Here is an 18,392-nt window from a genome sequence, read left to right on the forward strand (position 1 = left end):
TCATTATCATCATCATCACCACTCTCAACCTTTCCTTTACAACAAGAACAACATCATTATGAGCCACCACGTAGTCGATTCTCTACAACAACAACAGCAGCAACAACAGCAACAACAGGATCTCGACCATCACGATTTATTATGTATCCTCGACCGCCTGATTTCTCAAGTCATCAACATTTCTCTCAACGAAGAAGATCATCGGGTGTTCATGATGATCATTGTCTGTGTTGTATTATTAGTTAGTTAGTTATTATTGGCCTTATTAGTCTGATTAGATTCTTTTCTCTCTCTCTCTCTTTTTTTTTTTTATCCCTTTTTTGTTTCTCACTTCTCCTTGTCCTCTCCTTCTTGTCTCACTCCTCAATCGTTTTCATTCTCCTTTTATTTCCTTTTTTTTTTTTTTTTTTTTTTTTGTTATATATCATTATTTTTTGTATACTTGTTCTGATAGAAAAGGGGCATATTCTTTCTATCTTTTTTTTTTTTTTTTTTTTTTTTTTTGATATTCCTTAATGTGCACAACAACAACAACAACAACAACAGATGTTTATAATAAAGAATCAATTATATTATTAAACTAGAACTTTTTTTTGACTAGAAAAATGAAACAATACAAATGAATAAAAGAACAATAGGGTATGATATGAAGATGCTTTTTACAAAGGGTATAGAAAATGTTAATGATGATGATAATGATGATGCTGATGATGAGGTGGATGATGAAGAAGATGAAGATGAGGATGATGGAGGATAATCAAGTCGAAGAGAACTGGGTTGACTTCCAGGGCGATTACATTTGAAATATTGAGAACATTGGGATCGACATAGATCTGCTGTACTTCCACTACCACAACCTGATTCACATGTTTGCTCTTTTCCATTACATTCGGCAACTGTCACAGGCCATTGAAAAGGTAAAACATCTGGAATCTTGTTCTATCAATAGGAAGAAGGGGGTGGATGAGTTCTTGTTTTTTTTTTTTAACAAAAAAAAAAAAAAGAATGTACCTGACAACTACAACTCCAATTCATTGTACTCGTATCACAAAAACTAATCATCATCAATCAATAGTATTGTTTTTCTTTTGTTAGTAAAACAAAACAAAAAAAAAAAGAAAATAAATAGTTTGTAAGCTTACTTTTGACTTGTTGCTTGATTTCCCCCACAATTATTCTATCGAATCAAAATATATATAAATAATTTTGCATTAATTTCCCCCTTTGTCTTCCTTTTTTTTTTTTTTTTGAATTACCGCACAAAATTCTTTTTGATTTGCACACACTGAAGTTTTTTGAGTCTCATTCAAATCAAGAATAGACCAGGTACCAATTGGTAAATTGACTATATATATATATATTTTTTTTTAAAAAAAAGAGAGGATGGTTAGTATTATTGATTATTTATATATAATAAAACAGATTACTTTTTGTATTGGAAGAATGATCGGAAAACGAATTATCAAAGGAAGAATTTTGATTGGTATCAAGAGTTTGAGTTGTATTATTATCACCTGAAAAATTAGATGTCAATGCGGAATTATTATTAGTAGTGATAGAAGGAGAGATGGGCGTATTTTGTGCTATTGTCATGATGATCCAATGAATACATAACAAGATAAGAATGATTTTGTACATTGAAAAATGGCGTTTTTTTTTTTCAGAAAAAAAAAGAAAGAAAGAAAGAAAGAAAAAGAGAATAAATAAATAAATAAATAAAAAAAAGAATAAGATGATATTATTCTTTTTCTATTATTTAATAGGGGAAAAAGAAGAAGAAGGAAACCAATAAAGAGGTAGATACAAAAAAAAAAAAAAAAAAAGAAGAAGACTCGTGTTTAGGATGGAATGATTGAATTTGTATTATTATTATTATAAATAACCAAACGTGGAATATTTCGTATATGGAAAGTTGACGATTGACATGATGCCGTATATATTAAAGTATAGATAGGGGAAAATAAGGGGAAAATAAGGGGAAAAAGTGACATGAGATCAATCAACATTTCTATGATAGTTTTTTTTTTTTTTATTATTTATTTTCTTATTTTATGATACAACAATATAGAATATGCATTATTTATATATAGCTTTATGTAGATTAAACAATGAAGAAATTATCAAAAATGTTGAAATAAAGGGGGGAAGATGACTTTTATGTTTAACTACATTGATTTTTGACAAACAAAAAAAGAAAAAAAGGTAACCTCCTTTTAATTTTGTTTGGCGACCCTTTTTTCCTTTTTTCTTCTCTTTTTTTTTTTTCTCACTCTTTTTTTTTTTTTTTTCTTCTTTTCTCTTCTTTTACCTGTTTAGAATATTATTATTATTATTCTAAATGCCACCTTCTATATTAAAACCCATTATCTTTTGTACTTTCTTTATTCTTGTTTTTTCATGTATAAAAATATTATCCAGTAATGCCAATAACTTTTTAACTACAAAGTCAGGTGTAAGTTTTAATATATTTTTATTTATATCTATATTTATTAAAACAAACTCATTTTATTATTATTATTAGCATTGTAGTAATATTGATTTAAAAGAAGATCAATGTACTTTTGTTAAAAATACTTGTCATGGTTTTAGTGCTATATATTTGGAATTTTATTATTGTTCTACTTTATGGAAACCTGTCATTATTATTATCTTGGTAATAATAATAATAATAATATTATATTTGACTTGACTTCTTTTCTTTTTTAATATATTAGTTATCCGTTTTATTCTTATTATTTGGTGCTATTAGTGTTGTAGCCTCTGATTTTTTCTGTAAGATATAATAATAATAATAATAAATACTAAACCTTTTTTTTTTTTTTTCTCTTAGGTCCCAACTTGCAGACCATTGCATCAAAATTAGAATTATCAGAAAGTTTGGTACATTATTGTGATAAAATATTTTTTTAATATTATATATATATATATATTTATTTTTTTTTTTTTATTTTATAAGGCTGGCGTCACTGTTTTGGCCTTTGGTAATGGAAGTCCTGATTTGTTTGGTACCTTTAGGTAAAATAGATTGGTTTCATCGAAAAAAAAAAAAAAATGCAAAAAAAATTTATATTTACTATATTTATCAATAGTGCAATGGATTCCGGTTCAGGCTCAATGGCTATTGGAGAAATCATTGGTGCTGCCTTTTTTATTGTTTCTGTGATTACTGGCTGCATGGGTATCATTAGGCCTTTCCAATCAAAACGCATCACTTTTATGCGAGATGCTTCTTTTCTAACTGGAGCAGTTGCTTTGGTAACTTGGATCATTTATCATGGGAAAATCTATTGGTATCATGGTTTAGCTTTAATTGGTTATTATATCGCTTATGTCGTTACTGTCCTTCTTAGTTCGTACAACTGGTCCGACGAGTTACAAAAAGAAATGGTCTCAAAATTGGCAAATCAGAATATTTTGGATGAAACATCTCGGCTATTAGGATCGCAAGGTAAAAAAAAAAAAAAATATAACTTTGTTCGACCTGAAAAATATCCAATTTTTTATTTTTATTTTACTCTCTAATAGGCAACTCACCCATCAAACCTCCAAGACTCAATATTCCTGATCAAGGCTTCTCTTGTTCAACATCTGAATATGAACCTCATCTTGGTCATATCATTCGTCCAATGTCTCCTTTATCTTCTAAAGTATCAAAAATGTCATTACGAATTGATACTTCTGTCCAACATCAACAACAACATCAACGACATGGTCAATTACCAAGAACTGCTAGTACAAATGGATCCATTTCTACCATTAGGCCATATAGACGAGCCATGACACCACGTGTGGGCATTAGAACTTCTTTATTTGGTGCGATCGAGGTAACACATTAAATTAAAAAAAAAAAAAAGAAAAAACCGAAAAGCAATCGGCTCATTTTTTTTTTTATGATCATATCTATAGTTTACAAGTCAAATCAGTGCCATTCGACGTACAACTAGTTCTCAACAAATGATACCCGGTACTCCAACCTTGATCGTTCCAGGTTCCGATGATCAGCAACGTCGCCGTCGCCAAGTATCTGTACCTCAAGAATTCTGGCAAAGACCTCCTCATCCTTCATTTAACAGTATGCAATTTGGTAGATCACCTCGTGGACGACAGCGTGCTTCAACTATCACTACAGAGCCTCCAGTTATCACCCATAATTCTTCTTTATCGGCCACTCTTCCTCGACCTACTACACCAGATAGCTCTCATAGTAGTACCGGAGTAGCTGAAGATTATTTTGCCTATTTATCAACGCATCAACCTCAACCAATGCAACCTTTGACTATCAATACGACCGATCTATCTTCTTCACGCTTATCAGTCCCTGCTCCGCCATCATCTCATCAATATCTTCATCCTCCATCATTAGCCATTGGTCAGCAACATACATCAGAATTGACTATACCTGAAATTCGATTGGCTCCTCCTATGGTAGAACAATATCATACACCATTGGGTAGTGCAGTATCTCCTGAAGGGAATGATCATCACCGATTACCTTCACCTCAACATCATCAACAACAGCGCGACAATGGATCATTAAATGTCATCACACCAAGCCCAAGTGTTATTAGTACAACAACAACTGATTATGATTGCTTTGTATCTGCAAGACAAAGTCCAGAATTGACTCCTGCATCGTTTGAACATGAATGTCAAGCATTATCCATTCCTACTTCTTCTTTGACTGGAGATCGTCATATTGGTGATGATGATGAAGAAATCAATCAAAAGTTACAAACAGCTTCTTATATCTCCAACCTCAACAACAACAACAGCAACAACAACAACAATTCTTTGTATACCACTCTAGTTCAAGTTCATCAAGTTCTATTCCCAACATTACAAGAATGGAAATCCAAATCTTTATTCTCTTGCTTTAGTTCTTTGGTGGCCATGCCTCTCGTACTTATTTTCACTGTGACTTTACCTGTAGCCGAAGCCGAAGATGTCAAAGTGGAAGAAGTGGAAGTACTAATGCACGATGATGATGATGACGACTATATGTATCATACAGGTACTACTGGTCCTCATCCTCCATTTGAATCAACCAATTACAATAACAACAACAATATCCCACCTTCTTCTTATACCTCACCAACGGCATCTTATGGTGTTATAACCCAAGGTATTCCCTCTTCTGTTCATACCACCGCTGATGATCGATTGTTACCCAAAATGACGGATCCACCATCAATGACCTCTCCTTTTCCAAAATCTTCCTCCTCTTATCTGGCTGTACCAACATCAGAAAGTGATTATTTACTTGGTCAATCCCATCATCATCATCATCATCAACAACAACATTCCGGTCATGACCATCACAGTGCAGCTTCTACTTCTGATATTATGGATATCACGGATGCTGATTTGCAACAAGGTTGGTGTCGTTGGTTGTTGGCTGTCCAATGTGTATTCAGTACTACTTTTGTGTTTTGTATTCTTGCCTGTAAGTTATCAAAAAAGAAGGATGAAAAGAAAATGTGAAAACAAGTATTCCCTTGTTTGACTCCTTTTTTTTTTTATAGTGAATAAATTTTTGTCAACTCAACATATTCCCATTGGCATTGGTATTGGATTAAGTCTTAGTCTTGTTGTCTTGGCTACCACAAAAACGGATGAACCTCCCAAGTGGTTTTGGATGCTTTCCTTTGCAGGATTTGTTATTTCTTTGAACTGGATCTTTTTATTGGCGGATACTATGGTTGGATTATTACAGGTAAGGAAAAATACTTTGTACTTATTTTTGATAATGAATTCATCCCATCTCTCTCTCCCTCTCTCTTTTCTTTTCTTTTTTTTTTTTTTTTTTGTTGTTGTTGTAATTATTACTATTATAGGCTCTTGGGAAAATTTTTGATATTAGTGAAGCCATCATGGGTTTAACGGTGTTTGCATTTGTATGTTGAAGAGAAAAAAAAACAGTTAAAAAAAGAAAAAATAAATAAATAATTATACTAACGAATCCCATTTGAATTTTTTTTTTGTTATATTTGGTTTTTTAGGGTAATAGTGTGGGTGATTTAGTATCAAATACTGCGATTGCAAAGGTATATATATATATGGTTTCTATTCACAAATTATTCATTTTTTATGTATATACTAAATGATTATTTTTTATTATTAGATGGGATTTCCTACCATGGCCATTTCCGCTTGTTATGCTGGACCTTTGCTCAGTAAGTAACATGCATAGAATTGCTTGTCTGATTTAACCTTTTTTTTTTATTTTTTTTTTATTTATTTATCTGTAGATATGGTGCTTGGAGTGGGAGTGTCATCAACATATCAGATTTGGAAAGCACGTGGACAACCTTATTCATTGGCGATCCCCCCTACCATCTTCGTCTCTTCTGCAGGGTTATTGACGGTATTGCTCAGTACATTATTTGTAGTTAATATGAATGGATTTCATGTCAACAAACAACTTGGATACTGGACCATCTCTGTCTATACTTTTTGTTGTATTACCAATCTTTTATTGGAATTCAGTGGTTTCAAATTGTGAATTCCTTCCTTCTCTTTAGTTTAGCTTTGTTTTTATCATCATCATTATTCTTATACCATTTCATCCATTTTTTCTTTTTTACATAGTTTATTCTTTTAACACAAATGTTTTATATGTTTTATCTGTTTTTCTCTCATTACTGATTTGACTATGTAATCATACCAATAAATGCATTTTTTTTTATTTACCAGTTCTGTTACTATGACTTCATTCTTTTTAACCCAACAAATGGTTACTACAGCTTTATCCTATTCATCTAATAATGAACTCATTTCTATATGCTTATCATCCTTTTTTTTCACCATCGTCATCAATGATCATCAATATAGAGGCCTTTATCATCACCTTGCCTCATCATACATTCATTTTCATCATCGTACAGCGAATCATCACGATCATCATCATAGAAATTAAAAAAAACATGTCATAAAAGGACCCAAGTAATGATAATAATAATAATAGTAATGAAATTTTATATACAAAATAAATTAAAAACTAGATTTATTGAATGAGTAAAAACTATGTATAGGATAAAATAGAATAGATCCAAAGAGTGATAGGATGACTAGAGACGACGACCACGACGACCACCCTTTCTTCTGGTGCTATCAGTAGGGATAGGAGTAGTATCTTCAATACGGCCAATACGCATACCAGCACGAGCAAGAGCACGAAGAGCACTTTGACCACCAGGACCAGGGGTCTTGACACCAGTACCACCAGTAGCACGGATCTTGACATGAAGAGCATTGATACCCAATTCCTTGCATTTGGCAGCAACATCTTGAGCAGCCAACATAGCAGCATAAGGAGAAGATTCATCACGATCAGCCTTGACCTTCATACCACCTATATACAATAAATAAAAAAAAGAAAAAAAATACAAGGGAAGAGAAACAGTGAGGGGGATGTACAACTTTATATCAATATAGAGGACATGCCGCTCAAGGACCAACGTCTTTTTTTTCTTGGTTTTATTTCTATATCAAAGTAACTCATCTTGCTTTTTTTTTTAAAATTGAATGTTCTTCATCTATCTCAATCATGACAAAAAGAGACAATGAAAGAGAAAGAGACAATCATATAAAAAAAAAAGAAAGACAAGACAACAAATCAAATAGAAAAAAAAACAAAAAAAGAAAAACGAGGTTGCTTCCTTCGCAAAAAAACCACTATCATCCTGTTCTTTTTTTTAACTTACCAGTAACACGGGAGATGGTTTCACGACCAGAAAGATCAGTAACATGGACAAAAGTATCGTTGAATGAAGCAAAGATGTGAGCAACACCAAATACAAGTTCTCCTTCACGAACTTGAGGACCGAGGGTAACAGCTTCAACAGGCTTCTTAGCAAGAGCACGCTTGGACTAAAAAAAAAAAGGGATGAAAAAGTAAGTAAATGAAGGATGGATGGATAGATGGATGGATGGATGGATGGGTTTCTTACCATGATGGATTTTGGAAGTAAAGAAAAGTAAGAAAGAAAAATTTATTATAAAAATTAAAAGGAAATTCGAAAGTAAGAAATTCCTTTTCAACCCCCGCGGGAGTCTCCTTGATTTTCAACCAATAAACGAGCATGAAGGAAGATCAAGGTAAGAAGAGGCCTAGTTGTATGAAATACTGAAAATGATCATGAACAAAAAAAAAAAAAAAAAAAGGAAGGCAAGGAAGTAGTAATAATAATATCATCCTTCATTGTTTCCCAAGTCGATGTATTAGCATAACTTAGAGATATTTTTCCAGGTGACATATAAATAGAAAAAAGTGTCAAATCAAACGTGATTATTGTTTCGAGGAGATCGATCAAAAAAAAAAAAAAAATCCAAAGAACCATGATGGGAGTCTTCTACTCGATCCATCTAGATAGATTTGGTTGCTTAAATGAATCTAATAATGAAGGACAATGGATAAATGAATATTTGAATGATGATGGATTATGTATGATGATGGATGTGTAGGACGATGATTGAGTAAGATCTACGTTTTTATTTTCTTCTACCTGATTATTCCATATGATACTTTGATACTATTATTATTATTATATATATATATATATATATGGAGAATGGATACAGGATCGAGCTGTGTTTGAAATGCATCAAAGCACCCTCATCGCTTTATAAAGTTGTAAAGTTGTCAATCATCAATTTTTATTCCTCTTCTTTCCGTTTCATTCTTTTTTCGCATTTCTGTTTATCACGTATAGTTTATCCTGCTTGTGGCTACTCTTTATCTTCTTCTTTTTTTTTTTTTTTTTTTTTACTGCACAACGTCATGACACCACCATTCCTGCGACTTCCTCTGGAAGTTATGGCCAAAGTCAATCGCTATTTGGCGCCCCAAGATCGTTATCAATTCTGTTTAGTCAACCGTGTATTATACGAGAACTTTAAGGACCTTTTATTTACTTCCATCTCCCTATGTTATAATTATCAAGTCAATCTGGTCTTTCGTCTCATGTTACTGAAACCTCACTTATTTCGAAAAACCGACAGACTTGACGTCAGCTGCTACTTCGAGGACAAACATTCTTTTAGGAATGTTTTACAATGTTGTCCGAACATTACCATGCTGAAGATCGGCGGACCACTTTGGAGTTTCCTGTGTTGCCAACTTGCTCGTGATTTCAACGACTATCCTATGTTGCCCAAGCTGATTGAATTGAATGTTGTTGATTATGACCATAGCTATTGGATACCAGATTTGGTGGCCTTCTTCTCAAAATGTCCTAACTTGGAAATCCTCAAACTTTGTAAATTGCGTTGGGTCGTCTCTCCATCTCAAGTAGAATCATTACATGGCGTCTTACCTCGTCTTCAAGGATTGTACCTCGATTATATTCCTACACCATCCGGCAATTTCTATGTGTTTCCAACAAATCCGATTCCTGATGCTCCCTGTGTTTTTATGAAGAAGATTAGATTCGCTGTATCTGGTAACTGGAACAACTTTATACCATGGATGCGTTATGTAGCCCGAAAATACCCCAACCTTGAAGATTTGGACATCACTGGCAAACAAGATTACATTTCCTGGAATATTCGCTTGGAGGAAGTAGAGTCAGCGTTGCGTCTATTACTCGAAAGTTGCAAGAATTTATCATCCATACGCTTGGTCAATATTTGGTGGACTGATGTTTTTTTACGTCATTATCAGGATACCATACATCATTCTTCAAGCTCTATCAAAAAATTGGAAATCGTCAACTCACCTCGTCGCGTATCAACGGAACTATTTGGTCTTCTACCTTGCTCATACACACCTTTTATGGAAGTATTGGATGTTACTTTATGCAAACAGATCATCAACAATCCTGTGTTGCCTGATGATCTCCGTTCTGGTCGTATGCTTACTGATCTTCGAATCTCCATGTCACATGTTGGTAGCAACTCGTCAAACCCGTTCAGCATTCATTGGATCCTTGAATCCTGTCCTTCCCTATTATCACTTACTTTGGATAATGGTTTTCTTGATGTTGTCAATGATACTCTCACTGGATTGGCGCCTTCCACTACACAATCTCATCACCTGAAGCGTCTTGGCATTACAAATGGTACCTTCAAAAACGAAATTTGGTCATATATCGAAAAGAAATGTCCCAGATTAAATTGGCTCTCTATCGACAAAAGTCTTCTGGATGATGATTCACCATACCCATCCATCCAACTCAAATTCCCGAATCATGTCTTCAAATCAATCATTATCAACCATGTCCGTACTCGCCGAGCACCAACTGGAGTGCGATCTTCACCATCATTTGGATCCCCTATTTACAACAAGACAATATGGAATAAAGGATGGCTGCCTATTGAATTCATGACTATACAACGACAACAACATCCTACTCTGTTTACCGACAATGATGTGATGCTCTCTAGTCAAAACAGCACGATACGACAAACATTTCAAGCTTTGGACATGGATTTCATTGATCAACGGCATGAGTGTATTGATGATTCGGTGACAAGTGACTTATTCCAATACTTTGAACGTCTTCTGGAAGCAAAGCGCCTGACTGCTCAAGGGGTCCTATACTATCAACGTGAATGCGGGGCACCGATTCCTGATCCATTATTATCCGACAATCCTACAACATCATCCATCCGCAAACGAAAGAAATTTAATCGGCAGAAAGAACGAGTGCGACAAAAATGGAAGAGACATCATCGACGTGCAAGGATGGCATTCCAGCAACAACGACATCATCATCATCATCAACATGTCACGGATACGGATCGAGGAGGACATATCTTGATCGACGTTCATGGAGTGACTGACCTGAAAATCAATCAGAAATGGATAATTATGCAAGGGAAATAGGCACTTTGGTGGCTCGATTTTTTTTTTTTTTTTGGATGATAATGTGTGTATATTTTTGTATATAGTATCATGTTTATATCTTTTGTTTTATATCTTTAGTTTAGTGATTGAAATCAAATAAATAAAATAAAAAAGAATTGAATCATTTCTTTTTACTGGTTTTTATTGTTACATTTTATTGGATCAAGAGAGCAGTACTTATAAACAGTATTTTTTGTTATATTACGAAGGTCTGAAAAAAAAAAGAGTCAATATAATATGACTCTATGTTGATGATATGATGGGATAATAGTTAGATGATAATAATAAATGATAAAAAAGATGATTTTTATTTAAATGAGAATAAACATTAAATATAACAATAATAATAAGACTAAACTACTAAATAAAATGATTTCCATAATAAACATAAGAGAGAGATACTTTTTTTCTGACTTGCTATTCTAATAGAAAACCTATTATATATTCCTTCATATGTCTACTATATGTTTACAGAAAGAATAAAAAAAAAGGAAAGAATAAGTATAGAGTAAGTATAGAATGTATAATATATAAAGAGTGATTTTATAATATATATTAGTAAAAGTAATGTATAATGGTAACTTAACAATGTTCTAAGAGTCATTGGTTAAAAAAGAAAAGTAAAGTAAAAAAAAAGCAAAAGGAAAAAAAAAAGTGGAGAGCGCGCCAAATGTTTCTTTTGTCAGAGCTTGGTCCAACTTTTCCCATGCCACAGATTTTTTTTTTTTTTTTTCGATCTCCCAAAGTTTTTTTTTTCTCGACGACCAAACTTTTTTTTTTCTCTGGATCCAACACATCCCACATTGAGACCGGACTTTAAACTTATACCATTTATGGAAACCCTTTATGAATAAAGTAGAATAGATGAATAAATAATAATAATATGAATAATATAAAAGAAATGGATGATTTTATAATATAACTATGTATTGTATGATGATAATAAGATTTAACTGTAGTATCGCTTCTCTCTTATGATACAGTCCCTTTGATGACAAGTACATTTTTCTTTTTGTCATATTCATGTCATGATATATGATAATATGAATATCATAGTCCTATTTGGGAATAAAAATTAAAAAGATCTACACTTAAGCAGACATGGACATTTTGGAACTTTGGCAAGGCTGGGATTGGGACAAGAAAAAGCAAAAAAAAAAAAAAAAAAAAAATCATGTTCAAATTGTTATCAGTGGACGGGCTTCAAAAAATTAATCACCCCTTTACGCGCATTTTGCTTTTTTTTTTCTTTCTTTTTCTTCTTTTTCTTTTCTCCATCCACTTTTTTTTTCCACATTAGGTGTCCTCTTTGTTTGTGCGATCTTGTCAAGGTAGATTTTATTGGATTTGGAGCGTTTTGAAAAAGGGATTTACAAAATACATGGGGAAACCCTTTCATTTTGGATGTAGGATTTAGTACAGGTAAATGACAAAAATATTTTATAATAGGATGTGAATTGCTTGACCTAGATTGATTTCATTGGTAATGTGAACTGACTGGATAGGAAACTTCGTTTAGTTAAGCTCTCATGGTGGTGGACGAACGCTTCTGGTGTAATAGATACAGTAGAATGAATAGTAGTGATAGTTTTACTAGTTAGTGTATGTATTATCTTTTTTTGTTTGAAATAAAAATTACATTGCTTTTTATGATACATAGCTTCCTTTTTTTTTTTTTTTTTTTTTTTTTTGAGCAAGAGTAACAGTGAAGTAACAGAGAATTGTTTTCCTCAACGCCATCCGATGGAAAAGATTACTATCACATCTAAGCGACTCATACGCTATTTTCAAGTATTGTCAATTATTCAAGGTAAGATACAAAGTGTCTGGTTATGTGGATTTACTGTGATCTCAACGTATGGCAAAAGATTGATAATGAAGCAAGATTACTGATTGTTAAAGAATAATGAACTCCCCATTCACCTTAGTTTAGTATTCATTTATGATTATCATACTTGGTATGTTATCCTTTTTCTTTTTTTTCTTCTTTCCCCTCTTTCCTTTTTTATATAATTTATCATTCATCATTTTATTTATCATCATATATTCACTCAATATAATTTGTTTTTGTTTCCTTTTATTATTATTTTGCCTTGTCTTTTTTTTTAAAAAAATTTTCTTTCTTTACATGTAAGATATTCAAAAAGAAAAAAAAACAAAATAAATATTAAATATATATATATATATACTTTGATGTATTTCCATCATTCTTATATTTTATGCTTTCCAGACTTTTAGGTGAAATTGAAATCATTAATATTAACATCTTTTTTTTTTTTTGTACCTGAAAAAAAGAAAAAAAGGTAACGGAATATTAAACTTTTCTGTCAAATTTTTAGCTCAGCCAAATTTAACATATAATATTGGAAGGATTTAGACTTTTGAGTTGTGGATGCATAAAATATATATGTACTTCCGACATTGAAACATTAATATATTTTGAAAAAAAAAAAAAAAGAAATGTATCAAAAAAGTATTATAACTTGTTCATCTTGGTAGTAAAAAGACAATAAATATAGATAGGATAATTTGTTATGGAGTTTGAAGAAGCCAGCCAATGAAAACGTCCTTAAAAGGTGACTAGAAAATAAAAGTAAACATTTTTTTTTTTTTTTTTTTTTTTTTTTACTTTCGTCTTTGTTTTTAATGTAAACATTTATTACTACCATATTATATTCTTTTTTTTTTATTGATTCTATTTGGAAATTTTAAACCTGTCTCTTTTCCAGGTGATACTTCTGTTCTTCTACCTTTCTACCACCATGAAATCTCATTGATGGAAACTCAAGTCATTGACTACACTCTCCTCCTTGCTTTATCTGTCCTGTCACGTCTACTGTGTAAACCCTCTGTCTCTGCATTTCGAAAAAATATCGCGTCATACAACAACATGGTAGTTCACCCCATATTAATGTTGATCTCTACTTGGTTACGGTACTTTGGTTCCTTTTGTCTTCCTCTTTCTCGTTGCCTTCGCGTTTTATGGTCTCTCCTTTGTTACGTTGATTCATTCATTGTACGTAACTTATTTCCTCTCCTCCATCGTAAGCAATAATAATAAGAATAATAATAAAAATAAAAAAAAAGAGAGTAAAAAGATGTTCACGTATCTCCCTGTTCTGTATAGGTTCCGTTGTTTCTCCTATGTCTGCAGATCGTCTTGTAAGAGCTGCCTCTCAACTTGGTATGTCACAGTAACAAGTAAAGAAGATGGAACAACACATACTAAAATAGTTTGTTTTTATCTCTTCTTTTGGACTGATTCATTTTCATGTATATATAGTTGACATCTCAGGTTTGGCTCTTCTATATTGGGTATACTTCTTTTATTACCATGCTGATAAAACACCTCTTGTATCACAACCTTAACTCAATTTAGAAGCCGTCCCATTTCCAACCTGTGTCTTCTACGGGTACGATAGAAAAGAAAAGAGCTACTTGTACTCACTGTTTATTATTTAGAAACCATTGATGACGACGATGAAGATATTACTTGATCTTTCCCTGCCGCTACTTCAGTCCCTATAGCTCTCATTGGTAAGAAAAAAAAAACTACTTCTTTTACTCACCTTTTTATATTTTAGTCGAAACCAAAGATGATGGCCCATCTCATCTTTCTCCTTCATCCGTCATCCCCTCCTCTTCAACAATCCTTCGTTCACCATCTCCCACCCGTATGAGTAAGAAAAGAAAGATAACAGAACTGACTGTTTTTCTTTGTGCTCATCGTTTTGTATTTTAGTTACAAAGGATGAAGATGTCTCTTCTCAACGGCTTCCTCCTGCTCCTGTCCCTCAATCTGGTATTGGTAAGAAACGTCAAAATCAAAAATAAAAGTACGCTACTTTTTTTTGTACTTACCTTTTTTTTTTTTTTTTTTTTTTTTTTTTTTTATGTTTGACGTTTTAGATGGTGAAAAAGATGATGTCTCTTCTCCTTCTCCTCTGGTGGCTCCTCCCACTCTATCTGCTCCTCTAATTGTCGCTATCCTGACAGATGCGCTGTCAGAAAGTAAGCACTATAGACACAAAAAAAAAAAAAAAAGACAGAGAAGGATGACTATTTGATCGTTTTATTAACTATTTTACCCTTTATACGTTATATAGACGAAGAAATGGCTTCATCCGACAAATTTAATTTTGTAGTCGAATCAGAAGGTAAATAATAAAAAAACACAAGGATGCTTATGAGACGATTTTCTTAATTCTTACGCTCTTTATAGATAAAGTCATTGGCCTCTCCTCCTGCTGCCTCCTCATCACCTGTGCTTCTCAATGTCTCCTCCTTTGATGCATCAGTTCGTGAGTAGATACAAAATTAGATGATTGGATGAGCATTTTATTAACTACTATTCTGTAATATAGACGAAAGTGTTGTCCCTCCTCCTTCATCTTCCTTCCTTCCTCCTGTCCCACTGCCTGCTCCGACTCCATTGGTTACTTCTACCTTAGCCGCTTCTCCCTTTATCTTTTTATTCGACAACAGTAAGTAGTAGCAAAAAAGATGTCGAAACTGGAAATAGTTTATTTAACTTTTTTTTTTTCTTCCCCCATCATGGCAGGACATCCGAGTAAGACTACTTCCAAAAAAAGGTGATCTAGCATCTCTCAAAAACTGGCGACCGATCTCCCTTATCAACTGTGATGCGAAGATTTTTACACGACTTCTCACTAAAAGAATGGACCCTCTAATGTCAAAAATCATCAATACGTATCAACTTGGTTTCCTGCCTAATCGTTTCATTGCTGAAAATGGTTTGGCTGTTCGACTGATAATGGAACAAGCTCAATTGCATCAACGACCTGGTATTGGATTACTCCTTGATCAAGAAAAAGCACATGACAGGGTACATCCGGTATACATCCAAAAGAAGACAATGTTGGCCTTTGGTTTCCTCTCTCAATTTGTCTTTACCATCATGGGTCTCTTTTTCCACAACTACGTAAGAATCAACATCAATGGTTTTTTTTTACTATATAACCTACAAGATACCAAGGAACGGCAAGCCGAGATCCAGAAAACAGAAGCATCGATTTTGGTACCCCTGGCAATACAGGTGCTTCACGCCACTTTCGCACAGCCAACTGATGATGATTCAAGATCGAGATATGACCGCAATATTGGAAACCTTTTACGACAATTGTTGCAAGATGATATGACGATGTTCACATTACGCGTGACGGGTCATCCAACAACGTGGACTACGCCAAGGTGATCCTTTGTCTCCTCTACTTTTTTAATTTAGTTTTGGAACCTTTTCTCCTACGGATTCTTCAAGATAATAGTCTCACTGGTTTTACCTTCCATCATACCCCTTCTCTTGTGTATGGTCCTCCTGTTGCTTTGAAATGCCTGGCCTACGCCGACGATGTATGTTTATTTCTTTCCAACTTTGATGATTACGAACGGATGGCTCTCCGTATGTCTCAATATGCATCCGTATCCAACGCTCAATTAATCAACATAAAACTGAAGCTTTCTCTCTTTCTTAATTACCCGCCTTATATGTCCCCCAAGGTTATTTATCGGATGATGACTCTGATGAAGAACATAAAAAGTACAAAAACAAAAAGAGAAAGAATCATCATCACCAAGGCAACAACGATGACAATCATCGAAGCAAAAGACCAAGTTACCTCAAAAAAATGAAACATCATAGTGCTTTACCAACAGTAAATCAAAAAAAGTTCCCATACAGCCTTTACGGGTTAAAATTGGTCAATCATCCTCTTCCAAGTGTGTTCTCTGCTCTATGTCCTTCGAAGATCTTGCCTAGTTTGCCCTTCTGTGTCCCCCAAAAATGCGTCCATGGCTTGATGTTCTAGAGTGCTATTACCCCGGCCTTTCTTTCTTTCTTCCCTGATCAGCTCATCCGTTCCCTCTTCCATCTGATTGTCCCGCCGCTTGTCTTGGATGTTCCCCGCTTCTTCACCATCTGTGGCACCAACTTACACAACATTTCTTTTAAAACCGCGCTTCATCCCTCACTATGACAAAAGAATCTTTACAACTTTTTTTTTTTTCGTTCTCCCTTCAAGTTACTTCTTCTTCCTCTTCATCTGTCCCTGCTGTTAGTTCTCGTAAGTTGAAACAAATACGATAGCATATAAAATAGCATTAGATGATTGAATGAGAATTTTATTAACTATTATTCTGTAATATAGGCGAAAGTGTGATCTCTCCTCCTTCATATTCCTTCCTTCCTTCCTCCTGTCCCATTGGCTGCTCCGACTCCATTGGTTGCTCCTATCTTCGCCGCTTCTCCTTTCATCTTTTCATTCGACAACAGTAAGTAGTAGCAAAAAGATATCGAAACAGGAAATAGTTTATTTGACTTTTTTTTTTTTTTTTTTTTTTTTTCTTAGCATCCGATCAGGCTATTTCTTCTCCCACTTCATCTGCCCATGGTGTTAGTTCTCGTAAGTTGAAACAAATATGAAAGCATATAAAATAGCATATACTCATTTACTTCTAATTTATGAAGATACAACTACAGTAGATCCTCAACTTTTTTGTCCTCTCCCTGTTACTCCTCTTCCTTTTGCTCCTCTTCCTTGTAAGTAATAAAATACATCCTATAGTCCATATATTTAGATTTACTCAATTTTACTATACTATTATTTAGCACCGCTCCCACCCATCAACAAGGATTTATCCTACGTGCCCGACTGTTCGGATGAAAAACACCCCCAAGGAAGAGCGCAAAATGATCAAGCCTCGTCGCTTACGTAAGTACATGGAAATCATAGATGTTTAACAAAGATTATTTGCTAATTTTTACTTTAACATTTAGGCCCTGTGAAAGAAGCCTCTTCACCACCCGTTTCTCCTCTTCTTTTCACCAACTCCATCATCAGTCCCTCGTCTTCGCATCATCCCACCAAGAAGACCTTCCGACTCTAAGACCGTCATCATCCATTCCCGCCATCCCACAACCATCATCAAGGTTTAAACCTGACATGCCGCCTCCTCTACCAAGACCTCGACGGTCTAAAACACCTCCTTCATCGTAAAAAAAAAAAAAAAAAAATAATTTTAAGTACCGTTTTTATTTCATTTCCAAAATTCGTTTGTCACCAAAATTCGTTTGTATACAAAATTCGTTTGTCTTTAAAATTCATTTGTTTCCAAAATTCATAAATATTCTTTTTGTTTAAATCAATTTAGTATAAATACCCCACCTTTTTCCTTTATTTTTCTTTTTCTTTAGTTAATCATCAATATATTTTTTTAAATAAATTTATCTTTTCATCCCTACTTGATTGTATTGTGAATTCTTATTTCTGATTGGCTCACTTTGTTCTCAATTTCAAGTCAGAACAATTTTACTTTCCATCTACTTTCCAAATTTGGAACAAGTCTTTATTTTTCTTTACTTTACTTTTCTTTTTTATTTTATTGCTTTTCCTATAGTGTGCTTGCGTAATCAAGTACTGGTGCTCACTAAACAACTTATTCTCTTTCAATCATCCGTATTATCTTATAAACTTTGATAATATTTTTTTTATTTGCCCCATCTGAACCAAATTTTCACTTAACACTTTTA

The 18,392-nt window shown here is 33.5% G+C and overlaps 7 protein-coding genes across 7 annotated transcripts; 5 read left to right on the plus strand and 2 right to left on the minus strand.

Moving 5' to 3' along the window:
* Window positions 1-597: 597 nt before the first annotated feature.
* BX664DRAFT_262918 (uncharacterized protein) lies at window positions 598-1,035 on the minus strand (the record flags this gene model as incomplete). Its single annotated transcript, XM_051540744.1, has 2 exons — window positions 598-939; window positions 1,012-1,035. 2 exons carry the CDS (start codon window positions 1,033-1,035, stop codon window positions 598-600), a joined length of 366 nt encoding a protein of 121 aa, XP_051400135.1.
* A 1,241-nt stretch (window positions 1,036-2,276) lies between these two features.
* BX664DRAFT_332649 (Sodium/calcium exchanger protein-domain-containing protein) lies at window positions 2,277-6,696 on the plus strand. Its single transcript, XM_051545367.1, has 13 exons — window positions 2,277-2,452; window positions 2,522-2,653; window positions 2,715-2,772; window positions 2,831-2,880; window positions 2,957-3,015; window positions 3,090-3,448; window positions 3,526-3,824; window positions 3,907-5,443; window positions 5,523-5,713; window positions 5,835-5,894; window positions 6,000-6,044; window positions 6,122-6,173; window positions 6,249-6,696. Exons 1-13 carry the CDS (start codon window positions 2,339-2,341, stop codon window positions 6,500-6,502), a joined length of 3,210 nt encoding a protein of 1,069 aa, XP_051400136.1. The 5' UTR covers window positions 2,277-2,338; the 3' UTR covers window positions 6,503-6,696.
* Window positions 6,697-7,027: 331 nt separating this feature from the next.
* BX664DRAFT_332653 (ribosomal protein S11-domain-containing protein) lies at window positions 7,028-7,992 on the minus strand. The gene is made up of 3 exons (XM_051545368.1): window positions 7,950-7,992; window positions 7,704-7,869; window positions 7,028-7,351 (listed from the first exon to the last, which is right to left on the minus strand). The coding sequence occupies exons 1-3, from the start codon at window positions 7,950-7,952 to the stop codon at window positions 7,068-7,070; spliced, it is 453 nt and encodes a 150-aa protein (XP_051400137.1). The 5' UTR covers window positions 7,953-7,992; the 3' UTR covers window positions 7,028-7,067.
* Window positions 7,993-9,784: 1,792 nt separating this feature from the next.
* BX664DRAFT_332655 (uncharacterized protein) lies at window positions 9,785-10,082 on the plus strand (the record flags this gene model as incomplete). The annotated part of the gene is made up of 1 exon (XM_051545369.1): window positions 9,785-10,082. A coding segment is annotated over one exon (253 nt), but the record flags the coding sequence as incomplete, so codon positions are not given.
* A 3,382-nt stretch (window positions 10,083-13,464) lies between these two features.
* BX664DRAFT_131215 (uncharacterized protein) lies at window positions 13,465-14,329 on the plus strand. Its single transcript, XM_051539808.1, has 3 exons — window positions 13,465-13,890; window positions 13,974-14,030; window positions 14,130-14,329. The coding sequence occupies exons 1-3, from the start codon at window positions 13,623-13,625 to the stop codon at window positions 14,213-14,215; spliced, it is 411 nt and encodes a 136-aa protein (XP_051400139.1). The 5' UTR covers window positions 13,465-13,622; the 3' UTR covers window positions 14,216-14,329.
* A 918-nt stretch (window positions 14,330-15,247) lies between these two features.
* Window positions 15,248-16,158, plus strand: BX664DRAFT_131217 (uncharacterized protein). The gene is made up of 2 exons (XM_051539809.1): window positions 15,248-15,330; window positions 15,408-16,158. The coding sequence occupies exon 2, from the start codon at window positions 15,525-15,527 to the stop codon at window positions 16,059-16,061; it is 537 nt and encodes a 178-aa protein (XP_051400140.1). The 5' UTR covers window positions 15,248-15,330; window positions 15,408-15,524; the 3' UTR covers window positions 16,062-16,158.
* Window positions 16,159-16,665: 507 nt separating this feature from the next.
* Window positions 16,666-17,298, plus strand: BX664DRAFT_131213 (uncharacterized protein). The gene is made up of 3 exons (XM_051539807.1): window positions 16,666-16,926; window positions 17,011-17,134; window positions 17,212-17,298. The coding sequence occupies exons 1-3, from the start codon at window positions 16,836-16,838 to the stop codon at window positions 17,258-17,260; spliced, it is 264 nt and encodes an 87-aa protein (XP_051400141.1). The 5' UTR covers window positions 16,666-16,835; the 3' UTR covers window positions 17,261-17,298.
* The last annotated feature ends 1,094 nt before the right edge of the window (window positions 17,299-18,392 follow it).

The sequence above is a fragment of the Halteromyces radiatus genome (genome assembly GCF_025201355.1).
Source record: "Halteromyces radiatus strain CBS 162.75 chromosome Unknown BX664scaffold_4, whole genome shotgun sequence".
Lineage (NCBI taxonomy): Eukaryota > Fungi > Mucoromycota > Mucoromycetes > Mucorales > Cunninghamellaceae > Halteromyces > Halteromyces radiatus.

What these genes read in the sequence shown, in the direction of transcription:
- BX664DRAFT_332653 (XM_051545368.1), bottom strand. An exon ending in AACCATCTCCCGTGTTACTG is followed by an intron (nt 7,352 to 7,703) that starts GTAAGTTAAAAA and finishes TATTGTATATAG; the next exon opens with GTGGTATGAAGGTCAAGGCT.
- BX664DRAFT_131215 (XM_051539808.1), top strand. Translation starts at nt 13,623, where the DNA reads ATGGAAACTCAAGTCATTGACTACACTCTCCTCCTTGCTTTATCTGTC. An exon ending in CTTATTTCCTCTCCTCCATC is followed by an intron (nt 13,891 to 13,973) that starts GTAAGCAATAAT and finishes TGTTCTGTATAG; the next exon opens with GTTCCGTTGTTTCTCCTATG. An exon ending in AAGAGCTGCCTCTCAACTTG is followed by an intron (nt 14,031 to 14,129) that starts GTATGTCACAGT and finishes ATGTATATATAG; the next exon opens with TTGACATCTCAGGTTTGGCT.
- BX664DRAFT_131217 (XM_051539809.1), top strand. Translation starts at nt 15,525, where the DNA reads ATGGACCCTCTAATGTCAAAAATCATCAATACGTATCAACTTGGTTTC.
- BX664DRAFT_332649 (XM_051545367.1), top strand. Translation starts at nt 2,339, where the DNA reads ATGCCACCTTCTATATTAAAACCCATTATCTTTTGTACTTTCTTTATT. An exon ending in TTTTAACTACAAAGTCAGGT is followed by an intron (nt 2,453 to 2,521) that starts GTAAGTTTTAAT and finishes TATTATTATTAG; the next exon opens with CATTGTAGTAATATTGATTT. An exon ending in TCGGCTATTAGGATCGCAAG is followed by an intron (nt 3,449 to 3,525) that starts GTAAAAAAAAAA and finishes ACTCTCTAATAG; the next exon opens with GCAACTCACCCATCAAACCT.
- BX664DRAFT_131213 (XM_051539807.1), top strand. Translation starts at nt 16,836, where the DNA reads ATGACAAAAGAATCTTTACAACTTTTTTTTTTTTCGTTCTCCCTTCAA. An exon ending in TGTCCCTGCTGTTAGTTCTC is followed by an intron (nt 16,927 to 17,010) that starts GTAAGTTGAAAC and finishes TCTGTAATATAG; the next exon opens with GCGAAAGTGTGATCTCTCCT. An exon ending in CATCTTTTCATTCGACAACA is followed by an intron (nt 17,135 to 17,211) that starts GTAAGTAGTAGC and finishes TTTTTTTCTTAG; the next exon opens with CATCCGATCAGGCTATTTCT.